Source organism: Argiope bruennichi, chromosome 6 (assembly GCF_947563725.1).
Source record: "Argiope bruennichi chromosome 6, qqArgBrue1.1, whole genome shotgun sequence".
Taxonomy (NCBI): Eukaryota; Metazoa; Arthropoda; class Arachnida; order Araneae; family Araneidae; genus Argiope; species Argiope bruennichi.
Window position 1 is genome coordinate 97,218,540 of NC_079156.1, and position 17,241 is coordinate 97,235,780.

At 29.7% G+C, this 17,241-nt stretch overlaps 2 protein-coding genes across 2 annotated transcripts; both read right to left on the bottom strand.

Moving 5' to 3' along the window:
• Nucleotides 1–1,196: 1,196 nt before the first annotated feature.
• Nucleotides 1,197–3,846, bottom strand: LOC129971841 (adult-specific rigid cuticular protein 15.7-like). The gene is made up of 3 exons (XM_056085816.1): nt 3,835–3,846; nt 2,600–2,707; nt 1,197–1,697 (listed from the first exon to the last, which is right to left on the bottom strand). The coding sequence occupies exons 1-3, from the start codon at nt 3,844–3,846 to the stop codon at nt 1,197–1,199; spliced, it is 621 nt and encodes a 206-aa protein (XP_055941791.1).
• Nucleotides 3,847–8,024: 4,178 nt separating this feature from the next.
• LOC129972609 (adult-specific rigid cuticular protein 15.7-like) lies at nt 8,025–11,353 on the bottom strand. Its single transcript, XM_056086807.1, has 3 exons — nt 11,124–11,353; nt 9,571–9,678; nt 8,025–8,651 (listed from the first exon to the last, which is right to left on the bottom strand). The coding sequence occupies exons 1-3, from the start codon at nt 11,133–11,135 to the stop codon at nt 8,145–8,147; spliced, it is 627 nt and encodes a 208-aa protein (XP_055942782.1). The 5' UTR covers nt 11,136–11,353; the 3' UTR covers nt 8,025–8,144.
• Between the last annotated feature and the right edge of the window lie 5,888 nt (nt 11,354–17,241).

A 17,241-nucleotide genomic window follows, 5' to 3' on the forward strand; every position in this document is an offset into this window, starting at 1 on the left:
TCGACATATTAGAGAAATTAAATAACTTGAATCTTCAACTCCAAAGAGCAAATACACATATGTTGGATACGAGTGATAAAGTTAATGCTTTTTGTAGAAAATTGGAATTGTGGAACAGAAATTTAAAGCAAAAAAACCTAACAATGCATGCAAATGTGAATGATTGTACTAAAACTTACAAGGCTGAAGAAGAACTTGTAAAAGTTGTGTTTGTAACCATTGAAAATCCTTTAGCCATGCTGGCAAAGCATTTTAAAAGATATTTTCTTGTTGACGACAAACTGATATCAAGTTACGAGTGGGTTAGGGATTCATTTCATAAGACTGCCGAAGGACTCTCAATTGATGAGGAAGAAAAATTCATCGACTTCACTACAAATGGCGAAACTAAAAGACAATTTAATAATAAATCACTATTTGAATTTTGGGCATGAGTAGAGGAGGATTTTTCTGTACTAAAAACAAAGGCATTTCGCATTCTATTACCATTTTCAACATCCTACCTTTGTGAAACTGGATTTTCTGCTGTGGTTTCATTGAAGACAAAATATAGATCTCGGCTAAATATAGAAACAGAATTGAGATTGGCTATTTCTAATATTAAGCCTTCCTTCGAAAAATTTTGCTCTGAAAGACAGGCCCAAGGAAGTCACTAATAATTATTAAATTTGTTCTTAATTTAGTATGTTTTGATTTAGTAAGTTGTTTTACTTCAATAAGTTATTAAATATGTCGAGATGTATTTTGTTTTCTATGTGTATGTGTGCTTTCCTTTCAGTCAGTTGATCAATTTTTTAAATAAAATTTTATCTTGGATTTTCTGGCGACCCCTCTCTAGTGTGCTCGCGCCCCCCTAGGGGGGCGCGCCCCATAGGTTGAGAATCGCTGACTTATAGGAAATATTATATAGAATTAAAATAAAGTATATACAAGTATGCACTAAAATTAAGTATTTAAATTCTAATTTTCTAGATAATTTATAGATAAATTTATCGAAATGAAAAGAGCAAAGTAACGTTTTTTAATATCTTTTTGTAAAGAAGGACAGAGAGAGACAGTAATAATAAAAAATGTTTTTATTTACATATCACATTGAATTTGATTTTCTTACGTTCTCAACAATAAATACATTTCTCCGAATTAATTTGTTTTTCTCCATGATCTGTAGGTGTTAGTTCAAATTCTGAGAACAATTTTTAATGGATGAGAGCTTTGCCATATCCAAGACCGTATCCGAGTTCAAGAGGAGCTGCAAGGCCAAGACCATGTCCGAGCACTCCACCGTAAGTAACGGGGGCAGCAAGGGCGGCACCGTGTGAAATCACTCCACCATAGGCGACTGGGGCAGCGACAGCTGGGGCGGCAACAGCCAATGGAGCAGCGTAGGTAGCAGCGTGTCCGACAACGGCAGCAGCAGGTGCTACGTGGTTGACGACTGGGGCGACAGGTCCAGCGTAGGGGCTGGCGACGAGGGCGGCTGCTGGGGCACTGGCGGCGGTTCCGGGTTCGTTGGTCTTGACGGTGGCTCGGAATCCGTGTCCGTCAGCAACGTAGTCGACTCGTCGGGCTCGTCCGTCGATGTCGGCAATGGTGTAAGATCCCTTCTTGTTTCCGTGGGCATCTCCTACTTCGGATCGGGAGTTGGTGGCACCGAGTCCGTCCTGGATTCCATAGTTGAAAGCGTAGTTGCCGAATACCTATTAAAAATGAAAAAAAAAAAAAATAATGAGAAATGTGCAAAATTGGTTCCATTGGGATCATTATATTTAATATTTTGCTCAAATAAAAAGAATTTATAGTGGTTTGAATGCAATTTAAATATATTTTTTTATTGACCTCCTCTATATTACTGGTCTATAGACTTTTATAACCTTTTTAAATTGAGCTTCTAAGACTTTAAACCTCACATTTACTTTAAACATTTAAAGAGAACGTGTTTATGAAATCACTTCAGCAATAGTTTACCCTTTGTAAAATACTGAAGCATTTGAAATATTAAAAGAGAAAATCAAAGATATTCTTTGATACATTAAGTAATTCTATTTCCATTTTATCCATGATTTATCTTGAATCAAAGCTAAAGTTTGTTTATGTAAATACCAGAGTTGATTTTATATTTAAACGCACATGTACATATTTCATTTCATATAGAATATCAAATTATTTTTGAATTGAGTAATGATTTAATTTGCTAATAGGCGAATTGTATGTCTGCTGTTTTTAATCACCCTGCAGAGATTTTAATTAACTGTCCCGTAATATCATTTCATGTTCGACGGATAATGTTCACTACCGATCAGGGAAAGCCAAAGCAGTTATTAAATTTAAAAAAAAAGATAACAATCTATCATTGAATTAATTGAAAAACAGGTAAAATAATCATTTTTTAAAAATCTGAATCTCCAATTTAAACAGAGAATTAATGATAGTTTTTATTGGTGTATGACTACCAGACGATTATTCCATCTCAAATACTAAAAATACATATGTCTCTGTTACTTTATTTCAAATGTTTAAAAAAATGGAAAATAGTTTTTTGTTTTACAAGTGAAATTTAATTACATTTAAGAACGAAATATAAATCTAGGATTTTACTTACATCTTGAGATCGTGCACTGGTGCTAACACCGGTGTTAACCAAAGCAGCGTGTCCTCCGTACAAGACGGACGCCTGAGCAGCAGCGACGGCTATGAGAAGGATAGCGACCTGTTGAGGAAAACAATGATAATTTGTAAGCTTTATTCTGTCATTAATAATGATAATAAAAAAACAGGAACTAAATGTTCATCGGAAAGATCGAAGGAATAATGATAAAGCGTTAAAGAAAGAGGAATTCTTATAACAACATATATTGAGAATTTTGTATATGCACATTAATTTATGAAATTTAATTAAAATTTTTCTTATTGAAATAATTTTATAGCAAGGGAGTAGAAATGTAAGTAATTATACAGGAAAACTGTCTGAAACATTTGAAATTAAACTAAATTAATTAAACTCTAAATGAATGTTCTTAATTTAAATGTTTATTGTTTCAAAGATTTAAACTATTAGCTTAGAAGCGTATTAAGTTCTTCGAAAAAATATTGACTTTATCTATATACCATTTCATATCTTGACATTAAAATAACCTTAAAATCAATCTTTTATGTAATAATAAGAAAAGACATTAACCATGACGAAAAAAATTAATATTTGTCAAAATAATGCAAGTTAAATATGTGTATCTGCCACTGTAAAAATATACATTCAATTAAAAGTATTGTTTATGTAATAAACTATGATTTTGAATTAATTATTTAATAAGAAATTTTGAATTATCAAAATAATTAAAATCATAAGGAATTTGATTGATGAAAAAATATGAAATCAATTTTACAGTTATGACGATTAGACATGTTTAATCTGTATACAGATTGGAAACGAGATTGACATTAATTTAATATCTATGCAATTTAGAGTTTATGCATTTTAATCTTCATGTATTTTAATCTTATTTAAGGATTTTAGATTGTTTCTAACTCAAAAGTATAAATTCTTTTACTCGAAATTTATTTGTACAGAATGCCGTTCTCTTAGTTTTTTTTTTGAAATAATAGACAATGTTATGCATTGAGCTTTGGCTATCATTGACTTGATAAAATTTATGATAAAATATGACGAAAGAATACAATTTTAACGCAATCATAATCTTCATAAATAATTAAATTACTTTATGAATTTTATTTTTTCAAATTTACGAGTCTGTAAGCTATTTAAGTGTTCTCAAAAAATTTATTTTATTAAAAAAAAAGGAGATAAATAGGCAACTCAATAAGAAGAATTTGACTTACCTTAGCGAACATTTTAGATTTCTTCTTGGTGAGTTCAAGAAACTGAATTAATTATGTTTGGAATGAATTCCAATTTATAGCCGCTTTTTCCAAGGGTTTTTAGTAATTAAATACGTAACAGACGGGACCTTACTGTAACATTTTTGTTTATTTCAATGTCTTCACCCAAACCAACTTGTTGCCACGCCCGTGTTACATTGTATATGATAGTGAGATGAGAAGAAGGAAATTTGCAGAACTGACCTCCATTATAGTTACTTACCTTCCTTAAAGGTGCATATCAACTAATTAATTCGCATTGAATATGTAAAATTTTTTTAATGTGGTTTTGGTATCCCATAATATTTATCTTTTTTTTTCGTGAATTATTATTCCAGTTATGAATTCTCGCCTTAATTTACATGCATACTGTCTAATTAATAATCTCTTCTACTTTTTTTGTTTCCGTAAATATTTTGTGTTATTTTTTTTTCTTGAAACTTCAGAACTTATTATGATTTTTTAAAGATATAGTGGGTTAGTATTGCAAGGAAAGACACATAGTAATAATAAAATATTTTTTATACTGCTATAAAATGTTAGTGCAATAATAAAAAAGTAATAATATAATATTTTTTATACTAATAATAAAATGTTAGTGTAATAATAAAATATTTTTCCAACACTGGTTTCTTTTAATATTTATTAATTTTAAATTTATTTTAATTGAAAAATTTGGGGAATGAATTGGTACATCCAAAAATGCGAGGAATCTATAGATATTTTAAGAAATTTTTTTAACACATTCATTCAAATCAGCAGCTGTGAATATGCACACACACACACACACACACACACAATAAATATGAAAAGATATATAGTTGACACTAAAATAAGAAGAAATATATTTTATTGATAAAAAGTAATGTTTCATTCTTACAGATTGTGAAATGCGTGTGAATATAGGGTGATTCAATAGTTCAAAAGAACTTTCTGAAAACGAATGAAAATAAAAACTTGCTATTTGCTCAGGAAGTTTGAAATTTTTTTTCATGAAATGACTATTTAAAGATAATGCGGTTTACGATTTAAACTTCTGGAGGATTCTGTAATTTTTGGAGGGATTTGCATTTTATGAGTAAAGACACACATTTTAATAACTATTTAGAAAAATTGATCAATGTATATTTCTCTGTTTAGAAAAAATACTGTTTTCACTGTGTCAAGCATTATTTCAGATTAAACGATAATAATATAAAGTTTGGAAACCTTGCTTGTTGCAATAAAATATGAGTTCATTTTTTGTTAATTTGGTTTTCTAATTAAAGGGCAAGATAATTATCAATTGAAATCCTTATTGTATTAATTATAACATAATACATTACTCTAACGATTGTAGTTGCACCTCTCGGTTAGCTGAGAACTTGGTAATCTGTAAATTCTGCATTTGTCACCGAAATAATCCAATCCCAGTTTTATTCTTTGTGTAAAATGCCATTTTCTATTGCAACTTTTTTTTGTGAACTATTCATTTTTAAAGTTGATTTGCCCTTTTAACTCAGTCGGTGCACTTTCTTATCTTTTCGCCATCTAATGAAATTCACTCTTTTCAGTTATTTCCATAAGAAAATTCAATAATTATGAAATCGGAAGTGAATAAATTGTTTCATTTATTGTAAATATTGACCTTTTTATTTCAAAATTTATTCAATGCTTTTAATTATAGTTCTTATAGTGTCCAATAGTTTCTTAACCTTTTATCTTGCGTATACGTAACACAGATGGTATTTTGATATGAAATGATTAAATTTCCAACGCATATTTGAAGATTAAAAAAAGTTATATATTACATATTAATCATTTTTATGGTTATTATGCTATACGTGTACATGCTTTTGCTTGAAATTCAGGGATACAAAATTCAGCAAGGCAAGTTATAAAATTCTTTGGAGCTAAGTGGTTTTTATCAAATTTAAATTGTTCATTGATTATTTATTACTTTTTTAAGTCGTGGTTTGCTCGTAAAAGTACAACGTCTCAAATTTCCAGTCTCAAAAAAATTTGTAAGTATGTTATTCTATTTGTTTCATTTTCTTCTAATGGAAAATGGACCTTCCATAAAAAAAGCAGAAAGAGAAAATGTTGCAATTTTTTACCTCAAGAATTTGATGAATAATTGTGAGATACTTTATGAGATATTGTGAGATGGCAACTCTGAGATACTTTGAATGGCGTTGGTGAAAGAAATATGAAGTGTAGATCTTTGACGTGAATCTAGCATTTTTACTGAATCTATCTAGATAATATGCATTTTGGGCGCCTTTTGGCGAACTTAACGTCACTAAAATTTGATATCGAATACAGTTGTAATCACAAAATTACCTATCGAATTTTATTAAGTCTTCGTGTTTATGAATTATTGCGTTCATATGCGTACGGTTTGGTTCAAAATTTGAAAACTATCTACATTTGAGATTCTAAATATGTGTACTAAATTTTATCTTTTCAGTTCTTTGCGTCTTTTAACTATCGAGTCCCCTTCTACTTGAACATACAGACTTCCTGTGAATATGTTTTGTTCAAAATTAGATATAAATCTAAGAATTTGGTTAAAAGTCCATATGCCAAATTTCACCCTTCTAGTTCAAAACGGTTTTTGGTTATCGTGTTTATAGATAAACTGATACACACAATACATAATAATAAAAAAAAATGCGTTTTTCAGACTAGGGAGATCTGAAACATAGTGACTCATCAAAATCTGGAGTTCGAATTTTTTTTGATATTGATATTTTTTCTACACTTTATATATAAAAACGTAATAAGAGAAATACAAATGAAATAATGAACATATTTTAATAATTAACTCATAAATATTTTTTATTAAGAACATCAGTTAGAACATTTTACTTTACTTTGAAACTATTTTATAATTTATTTATTTTAAATTAATTTACATTTTCTACCATACACTAGAAGCCTAGTATATGGTAGATACATATGGTAATATACACTTTTTATTCTTTCGTATAGGAGAAATATTGTAATAGTCGCAATCTCGAGTTTCAATTTTTTTCTTCTCTTTTCTGAAACCAAAAATGTATTTTCTTCTTAGTCCGGAACACATATTTTTGGCTCTCTCATATATATATGCAGTTTTTGAGTACTCGCATTTACAGGCAGACGAAAGTATGAATCGATAGACATTTACAGGTAGACAAAAGTATAAATCGATAGACATTTTGACTGATTTGATTGAAAATTCGATAAGGATTTATAATATTAAAACAATGAACCAAATTGCCCTTAAATAGCAGAAATAATTACATTTAGGTAAAATTCTCTGCCTTTGTGTTTATTTTATCAGTGCCAAATCAATAAAAGAGTATATACCTTAAAAATCCAAGTTGATAATCTTAACATAAGCGCAACGCAAATTTGGATAAATAAATCTTACTTGTTAGGGCAATTAATTGTGAAATATAAGTTAACAAACACCGAAATTAAAAACATAACGCATTATAATAGAAAAATGATAGAAAAGATTGGAGATACATCTTGTTTTTTGATGGGCATGATATAGATGTTAAAACAATAGTGGTTTTACTAACAATTAAATAAAAATTAGTATTTTGCTTTTTTTTTTTAAATAGAAGGGTAGAATTAATAATGTCTTGCAAAACACATTTCTCCTTAAAATGCTAAAAGAAGAAAATTTTTGAGTTAGATTGTGCAATGTGAATATAGGAATTTATTTTTATTTCTTCTTATTAAATTTGAAATAACTTATTTTTTATCATTGTTTTAAACTAAAACATTTATGAAAGTAAATATATGTTAAAAAAAGTGAAACTGTTTGCATTATTCTTATTTTTATATTGAATCTCAAATGGTGTCAGAATCATTCGAATAGCGTGTATTAAAACTTCTATTAATTTCTTTTCATCAAAATTTGTGCCAAAATAAAAAAAAAAGTTAATCAGTTAATTATTTTCTGATTACAATAATTAAATATTCTATAAAAGTAGTTAAAATTAATATATGTACGATTAGTTATTGATGGTTTTGCAATGTGCAGAAAAATTATTAGAAATGAATGTATAAGTGTATTTGTAAATATTTTGATAAACGACAAGACATTTGTCAATTGATTATAAATCAAATATTTGTCATAACAAATAAAAAGATGAAACAGAAATAATATCAAATGTATTTTTTTATTTACACATCACAATGAAATAGACTTTCCCATTCCTGAACAATAAATACAATTTTCGATAAATCTTTGTTCTCAATTTGATGGCGTAAGTTTGAAATTCTGAAAAGACATTTTAATGGAGGAGAGCTTTGCCGTATCCATGACCATATCCATAGGCAAGAGGAGCACCAAGACCATAGGCAGCTCCGTGTCCAATGACTCCACCGTATGCTACGGGTGCGGCAAAGGCAGCACCGTGTCCGATCACTCCACCATAAGCAACTGGGGCAGCGAAAGCTGGGGCGGCAACAGCCAAGGGAGCAGCGTAGGAGGCAGCGTGTCCAACAACGGCAGCAGCAGGTGCTACGTGGTTGACGACTGGGGCAACGGGACCGGCGTAGGGGCTGGCGACGAGGGCGGCAGCTGGGGCGCTGGCGGCAGTTCCGGGTTCGTTGGTGTTGACTACGGCTCGGAATCCGTGTCCGTCAGCGACGTAGTCAACTCGTCGGGCCCTTCCGTCGATGTCGGCAATGGTGTAGGATCCCTTCTTGTTTCCGTGGGCATCTCCTACTTCGGATCGAGAGTTGGTGGCACCGAGTCCGTCCTTGATTCCATAGTTGAAAGCATAGTTACCGAAAGCCTATCAAATAGAATCATATATTGAGAAACATGGAAGATATTCATACATTTATAATATTTGATTACATTAATATTTTGAAACATAAAGAAAGTGGGGATTAGTTTGCTTCAAAAGTAAATAAAATTCATAATTTCATTTTGATCTTCCTCAGAATTTCACTTTTATCGATTTGTAATGCACATGTTATGAAATATTTAATAAAATTATTATTTGTTCTGTGTATTTTAAATGGGTTGAAGCATTTGAAATATAGATGCTAAAATTTCTGAAGGTAAATACAGTCATAGTTATTTACATTAATTTCATTCCATTGATTGCATTGGTAAATTCCAATTTACATAATAACTAATGTTTCGCCGAAGTTAAATCATGATAATTTTTATTATAATATTTCATTTAACTTTTTCCCCTTGTATATGTACATTCTGAACATAAAAATTTCTTCCTTTTGGAGCTTGGACAATAGATACTTCATAACGTAATGGCAGTCCAATTCTCTTCGATGGCTCTAATTATCCTATAGATAGTTAGAACTTTACCGCCTTTTTTTATCATTGGATTTATTTGGAATATTGTATTTCAGGAATAAATGTATGCCTGAGCATACCAATGATTGGAAAGAATTAACCTTATTCCTTCAAAAAACGGAACAATTCGTTTTCTATTTCTTTTTCAAAATTACCATTTTAAATGTTTTCTTGAAGTTTTGTTAAATCCGCAATTTAAAGGATGCAAATTATTAGTGTCACATGGATGACAATACGATTTTTTTTTCATTACAAATATTTAAAAAACATTATTGTTGTTATTTAATTCAGAACTTTAAGTTCAAAGAAAATATGGAACAATATTTTTCTTCTTTTAAAAATACACCATATAATTCATCGATAGAGAAAAATAATTTAAAGCTTATACTTACATCTTGAGATCGTGCACTGGTGCTGACACCGGTGTTGACCAAAGCAGCATGTCCTCCGTACAAGACGGAAGCCTGGGCAGCAGCGACGGCTACGAGAAGGATAGCGACCTGTTGAGGAAAACAAATAATTATTTATAAACTTCATGTTATGCTGAAAAAAGGCAAAATCTATTTTTTCAGTATAAAATAAAAGCCTCATCTAAATGTTTATTTTAAGAAGATAGGGAATAGTAACTATGTGCTGACAAGAAATAGAGTAATCATCATGTACTTAGAGGGTATTTTTTTATCCGCATACTATTTTTTACTACTTAAAGATTATATGAATTATTTCATAACATAGAAAGATAATTAAAGTTTATATAAGGAAATAAATTGTTTAAAAAATTTAGACCGTTTACTCTAGCGTTAGAATAAGATTTATTCTGCGATTAATGAAAAGCAATAGTTAACGATCATTTTAAGACGTGAAGAAATAACATGAAAAACCCTGAAGAGAAATTAAATTAATCAATAAGAATTTAGAAATTACATTCAATTATATTATATACACTATTTACTATTATATATACTATTTTGTACCCCTCATTGTTTAAAGTTTTATAGATAAAAATTTTATAGCACATAACGAAATATATTTCAAAATTAAAAATATGCTGATCAAAAGCTACATGCTCATTTCTGAATGAAATTTCTTTTATTTCAAAGTAATAGCTGCATATACTTTAATTATTTACAATTAAATTTTAATATACTTAAAATTAAATTTTTTACTTCGTAAAAATCATTCAGTTAGTTTCGGAAGTTTTATTTGAAAATCGTATGATATTTTAACGATTCTTTAAATTTAGATAGTTGTTCAATACTAATACACCTAATTCAATAATACACCTAAGGAGTCAACGGGAAATATAATCCTAAAGATAAATTAACTTATCATGATGTTTGATATTTTCAGAAACATTTGTAAAAGAAAATGTAAATTTTTCTGAACTGAAGCAAAATATTTGGATGAAAAGTAAAGATAAAATGTAAAATTTGAGATTAAAATCCTATATTTTCAGATAAAATGATAAATATAATCAGAAAAATTGATTATCGCTATGTGTAAAACGTATTCCTCCTTATATAATATTTATGAGAAATATTGTTTTATTTGATACTTTTCCAAGTAGAAAAGAATAATTTTTATATATTAGATTAAAATTTAAAGCAGATAAAGGAATTTTTACCGATTTATTAATTTTTCAGATAATTATTTTTGAATTAAAGTGAATACTGAATGACATTTCTATGTGTTGCATCTTTACTTAAGTTAAATTTGGTTTTTATATTAAATTATTATTGAAGAAATCGAACCATTTAAATTTTTTAAAGAAATGTTCTTACTTTATGAGGTTTCAATATTAGAAGAAGAATGTCAGTTTTCTAACTTACTTTATGAGAGATTAGGTTCGAGAAAAAAAAGTTTGCCTTAGTATATGAGGTCGAAACGTTTAAGTTTTTAATTATTATGAACCAGAGAAATAAAATCAAACAGAAATCCAACTTACCTTAGCGAACATTTTGGATTACTTCTTGATGAGTTCAAGAAACAGAATGAGTTGCAATTCGAATCAATCCCCATTTATACCCCAAATCCCCAAGGATTTTTATAATCAAATACGTAACAGATGGAACTTACTGAAAGAGTTTTGTTTATTTCATGTTTTCACCCAAACCAACAAGACGCCACGCCCGCGTTACATTGTATACGGTATTCAAATAACTCCAAGGACCTTCGCAAGAACTGGTCTTTTAACTCGGATAAATCGCCTCTGTCGAAGTTTTCAGTTCGTGTGCGCGTTCCATCTCAATTGGAGAGGGGACCGAAGGTCCTTTGATGGAATAACCGATCGAACCATCTGGGAGGGTGGAGTAGATGCCAAGTTGATCATAAGTTTCTTCTGCATTGTAATGAAGGCAAGTGTGCTTTCTGTCTATTCGAAATGGTAATGTGGGCTTTATTTCCTCTTCGTGTTTGAGGTTAGATCATATCTGGTTAAACGTCCTTGCGGTTTTGTAAAGGAAATTTATTGTCCACTTTGATATTAATTTTTTTCTGTTTTTAAAAAAAATTAAAATCTATTTTGCTCTAGTTATGCATCAGGATTTTTCCCCCCATTTATTTATTTGATATATGGTAGGTGGAAAATGATCTATTTTTTTCTGTGACTAATGTATTTTCTAAGAATTGAATTCCAAGATTCTTTGACAGATGTTCTGGAGATTTGTTGCTTGTTTAATTTCTTGTATACTGAGCATATGTACAAAGAAAAAGTTTTGTAAAAAAATGAAATTCGAGAGTTTGATCTTCTTAGTTCGAAAAACACATTTTTGGCATTATATCCAATTACATTGAATATGTCAAATCGCTTTATATTGACTTCCAAGATTCTTTGATAGATGTTCTGGAGATCTGATGCCTCTTTTCGTTATTTTCTCATATATAGAATATTTATACAAAGAGAAAATATTTGCAAAAAATTAGAACTCGAGAGTTTGACGGATCTCCACGTTTCAGACCTCCTTTAATTCGAAAAACTCATTTTTGGCATTATGCCCAGCAGTTTGAAAATCTGGCTGTCTTTGAATATGATAACTCAAAAATGCTTTGAGCTAGACAGATGAAATTTGGTATATGATTTTCACACTAAGTAGATTTTTTATTAAGTTTTGAGTGAAATTCATTCAGAAAAAATGTGTCTATCTGTTTATTCGAATGTAATTCAATACGTTAACAATAAAAAGAAGAGGATCAAATGTATAAAATTTGGCATACAGAGATTAGCAACTAAAGTGTAGATAATTATCAAATTTAGAATTAAATCAGTCAAAGGAATTGGTTGTCTATCGGTCTAAATATTCATAAGAAAGAAAATGTCTCAAACCGCAATGTCTTAAATATATGATATTGGTAAATGATTTTGTGACTGCAATTGTACTTCTATACCAAATTTTAATTTTAATGGATCATAAAAAAAGTGTCTAAAAAGCGTTTTTATTTTTGGGTACTAATTATCACAGGGATTGAAGGCCAAAAAAATTCGCCAGGAGTCGCATGATAGACTCAGTAAAAATGCCAAATTCAAGCTAAAGATCAATATTCCACAACTATTGTTCGTCAATGTTTTGCAAAGAATTCGCAGATTTATCCAAAGTTCACAATTTTATGCAAGGGAAAGAGATGATATTTTTATTAAAAAATATATGAATATGTGAAAGTTTCAGGGAGACCAGTCCACCTAGTGTATCTTTATAATTTCTATGACATTTTTATAATATACCGCTATGTTAAAAAAAGTGATTTTTACCACTTACGAATGTAACATTTTGAAGGGAATGTGTGTATATTTGTCCACTGTATACGTCACATTAAGAATTTGAAACATTTGTTAATCTATTTATACGACTTATTACATATAATTAATTGTTCTCAAATATATCATTTCCATATCTAAATTACGTGCACATTGCTTTATTTATATAAATAAAACTGAAAGATCTAAAATTTTTGAACTTTATGGAAATTCAAACTATCGAATTTTTCAAATATTGCTTATAATCTCATGAATCATAACGAAGGTTTTAATAGAAGTTTCGCGACGAATAACAAATTAGTTCAATTTTTATTAACCAAAAACTATGTTACACAATTTTAAATTTTTATTTATCAAAACCATATTAAAACTATCTTAACACCCATATTCAAGCAGAAAGCAGGGTGATAGCAATATTAGTTTATTAAATTACATTAAAGTAGTCAAACTTGGAAAGAGAAATCTTCGAATAACATTTATTTTATCTTAAAAAAATGAAAATGGCTTTTTAACGCGAAAATTGTTTTGATATAAAAAATGATTAATAGTTTAAAATTCTTATCCTCCAGTTTTTTTCTGAACACACATTTAAGCTACTATTCTAGATATTTAATTAAATTTTTAAAATTAAAAAAACAATTTTTTAAAGTTATCAATAACTTGAGATGAGAAAAAGATTTTTGCGGTTCAAAAAATTTCCTAGAGTCTGTAATTTTCCGAGAAGCTACAATATTTTAAAATTATTCAGTGAACAGATTTTTCTATTTTTATTAAAATTGCGGAGGATTCAAAAATTTTATTTTAGGTTTCCGAAAAGTTGATGTCAAATATATTTTTACTCTCTCACGTGTGAATTTTTATTTTTACTTCACGTTGATTTCAAAAGCTAATTTGATTTAAGTTTGATTTTTGCTTTAAATATTTTTATATTATTAGAATTCGAATGTTCTCTCTAAATTACCTATGTGCAAGAAATGTTTTAATGAAGATTTTGTGACTACCAAATGAATGCACTTTTTTTATTAGTTAAACAAATAAAATTAATTTCATCACGAGTAAAGGTAGATTTATCTACTAGACTCTACTATCAATAAATGTGTGTGTGTGTGTTGGCTCTGGATAGGCAAGAACGTTTGATCTTGAATTTACAAACTTGGCGCACATATATATTTTGGAGGGAGGGAATGTGCATCTCGGAGCGATTTCAAGCGACATTTTTTGCAATAATTTCTATAAATATTACAATGCAAGACTTGTTTTTTACATTATCATTAACTATCATTATCAAAAAATTATCTTACCAAAAATGCAATTTTATAGTCATGTAAATTTTTTCTAAATTTGGGCAATTAAAAAAATTATTATTTTTAGTAACATATTAAATTGTTGTCCTGAAATTCAAACTGATTTCATTGTATCATTAAACGTTTTTCTTCTTGATTTTGAAAGCGAGTTCGAAAAGAGTTACGTTCCTTCCCATTGTTTAAGAAATAACTGAAATTTTGGAATTTTCCGCAAAAAATTTCAAAAAATATTACGGCACAAAGATTATTTTTATATCAATATAATATTCAAAAATTATCTTTTCAATGACATCAATTTTCTTGCCATATAATATTTTAAATTTTTTAATAAATTAAAAAAATGTCTTTTACATCAATATTTTTTATCGTTGAAATTAAACTCAAGTTGTTTTCATTGCTGCTAATAATATTTCATTTTCGTCTTTTTTTTATTATTGAGGTTAAAATTTATTTTTTCCTATTAAGTAAGTTTTAGCAGTATAAGATATATTTTAAATAAAATTTTTAAAAATTATTTTACTTAAATTAATGTTTAATTTCGCAATAAAAAAATTCTGCTCCTATTGTTTTTGGAGTGGTTGGATGCATATAGACATAGAGATAAAAAAATTATGAAAGTGCTTTTCAGAATGATGTAAGCCTTTAAAATAGTGCCAACTATACTTTCATCGAAATTTGAAGTTTATAAATGTTTTATTGAGAAAGCTTTCAAGAGAAAGTTATACAGAATATTTAGTGGAATTTTTTTTTATTTATATTTTATAATTATTTATTATTGTTATATAAAAGAAATTATTATTCATTTATATTTTATAATTATTTATTATTGTTATATAAAAGAAATTATTATTCATTTATATTTTATAATTATTTATTATTGTTATATAAAAGAAATTATTATTGATACGCAGTTTCTAATATTTATTTGCAGTCATTATTATTAGCGAATTATTTCGGATGGTCATGAATACAATGAAAAATAATAAAATTCAGCGTTTGTTTTGAAGAACATTTATTGTTATGATATGCTCATTTACATTTTCAATTTTTTTGTTGCTTGTAAATATTACTTTGAATTTTTTTAAGTATCACGAAATAAACCGGAATATTTGCATGTGTATGTAGCGAATTGGTATGATTGAGGATAGAACCTAGGACCTTGTTGTTTGCAGCCGAGTAACAAGACCACAAGACAAAAGCAACTTCCTGTGTTTCGTAGCTGCCAGCTGACATAAGCTTTTCACCACAGTACTCTCTCTCCAGTGTGTGGGAGATGAAACGAACGATACGGCTGTTGAGTGGTGATGTATTAACTGTTGAGTCTAATGTGCCTGTACCCATTTGAGAAGCGCCAAGCGTTATGGTGAGCGTGTGTGGATGAGTGGTTGCTGTTGCGCCAAGTGACTCTGACGACTTTGTGTTGCTGCGTTAAGTGAGTCTGACGACTTTGGATTACGAAGGTTGAAGGTTCATCGTCCGAGATCACGAATGTGACGGATTGGTATAAGTGAGGATAGAACCTGGGACTTTGGGGTTCGCAGTCGAGTAACAAGACTGCAAGACAGAAGCAATTGCCCGTTTTCGTAGCTGTTAGCTGGCTTATAAGCTTTTCACCACATGTATTCTAAACATTGAACTTCTTAGTTTAATTAATGGCTTTCAAAAATATATTTTATTATTCGAAATCATGAAAGATTTTAAAGTAAAAGGAAAATATGTGTTTTTCGTTAATGAACAAACATACTCAGAGGGTTGTTAATAAAAATGAAGAGAAATAAAAAGCTCAATGAAACGTGTTTTCACAAACTACTTTGAGAGGGAAAAAACCATGAAAAAATCGAGAAAGTTTCGATATCATGCTAGAACGATAAAACATGAAATAATGATTAAAAAAATATTTGCTTGATTAATTATACGAAATTTTGGTAGTGATATTCGCAGATACCATTGTACAGTCTAAATAAAATTTCTGATGTGCTCTAAAATCGATATCTGGATGTGCTCGAGATATCAGGTATACTTTTGGTGTCCGATAGTCTGCTCTATGAGATTTTCCATCGTGCCTATAGAACGTCCCTTAAACGAGAGGTTTAAGATAACCTGAAAGGAAAAAATCGCACTGATTGAGATCCTGTGAATGTGAAGACTGAGGAAGGATCCCGTAAACCCAGAACCCGTAAACCCAGATTATGAAAGCGAGATATATATTCAGGAGCATCATTATGCATGTATCACATATCTCGCTTTATTGAGGCAGGGACACATTTGAATATTTCCGGAAGGATAAAGGATAAGAAGATACATTGCTCTATTCAGGCGTTTGAGAATTAAGTGCGGTACGAAGAAGCAAGCACCAAGAACTTCTGCCCATGCGTTGATAGTTTTCTTTCTTTTCGTCACAGAATATCCGGGATCTTGGATTCTCTAGAATTCCCTGTCAGTTCAGTGGGTTTACTTTGTAAGAATTCCTCCCAGGAAGGACACTTCGAAATGACGATGAAAAGCTTCCGACACGGTGATTGGTTCCCGCCACATTGGAGGGTACGCAAAAAGGTAGGTGTATGACTTCTTCAATCGATGACGGAACGTACTTCCTTAGGGAAGGGTTGTACCGTGGGCAGTGACGGCCCTTAGGACTCAACCACAGTTCCCACCAGTGTTACTGTTGCTGCGGTAGGGCCATTCAGTTTTTTATCCGTGTGTCTTCGAAGCGGGTTGGAGAGATAGTTATATGACTTACTTTATAAGATTATTAAGAAAAAGAAGCACTTAAATTTACATATAGTGCATAAAATAACAAACAACTATACATAATGCAATATGAAAAAGGAAAGAGTGTTTGGTGGGGAATATGAATTCAAGAATTTTGATGAATTTAATATTGCTTGGTGACAGGCTTGATTGAAGAAGGGGACACAAATTATTCTAGACTTGGGTCTGGAGAAATCAAATCTTCATTATCTTGCAGAAACTCAAGATTTCTAGTTTTGATTTTGGACATTTTGTTT

Bases quoted from the DNA above. Each gene is read 5' to 3' on its own strand.
- LOC129971841 (XM_056085816.1), bottom strand. The intron at 1,698-2,599 runs GTAAGTAAAATC...CATTTTTAATAG, and splicing joins CCAGTGCACGATCTCAAGAT to GTATTCGGCAACTACGCTTT.
- LOC129972609 (XM_056086807.1), bottom strand. The intron at 8,652-9,570 runs GTAAGTATAAGC...TCTATTTGATAG, and splicing joins CCAGTGCACGATCTCAAGAT to GCTTTCGGTAACTATGCTTT.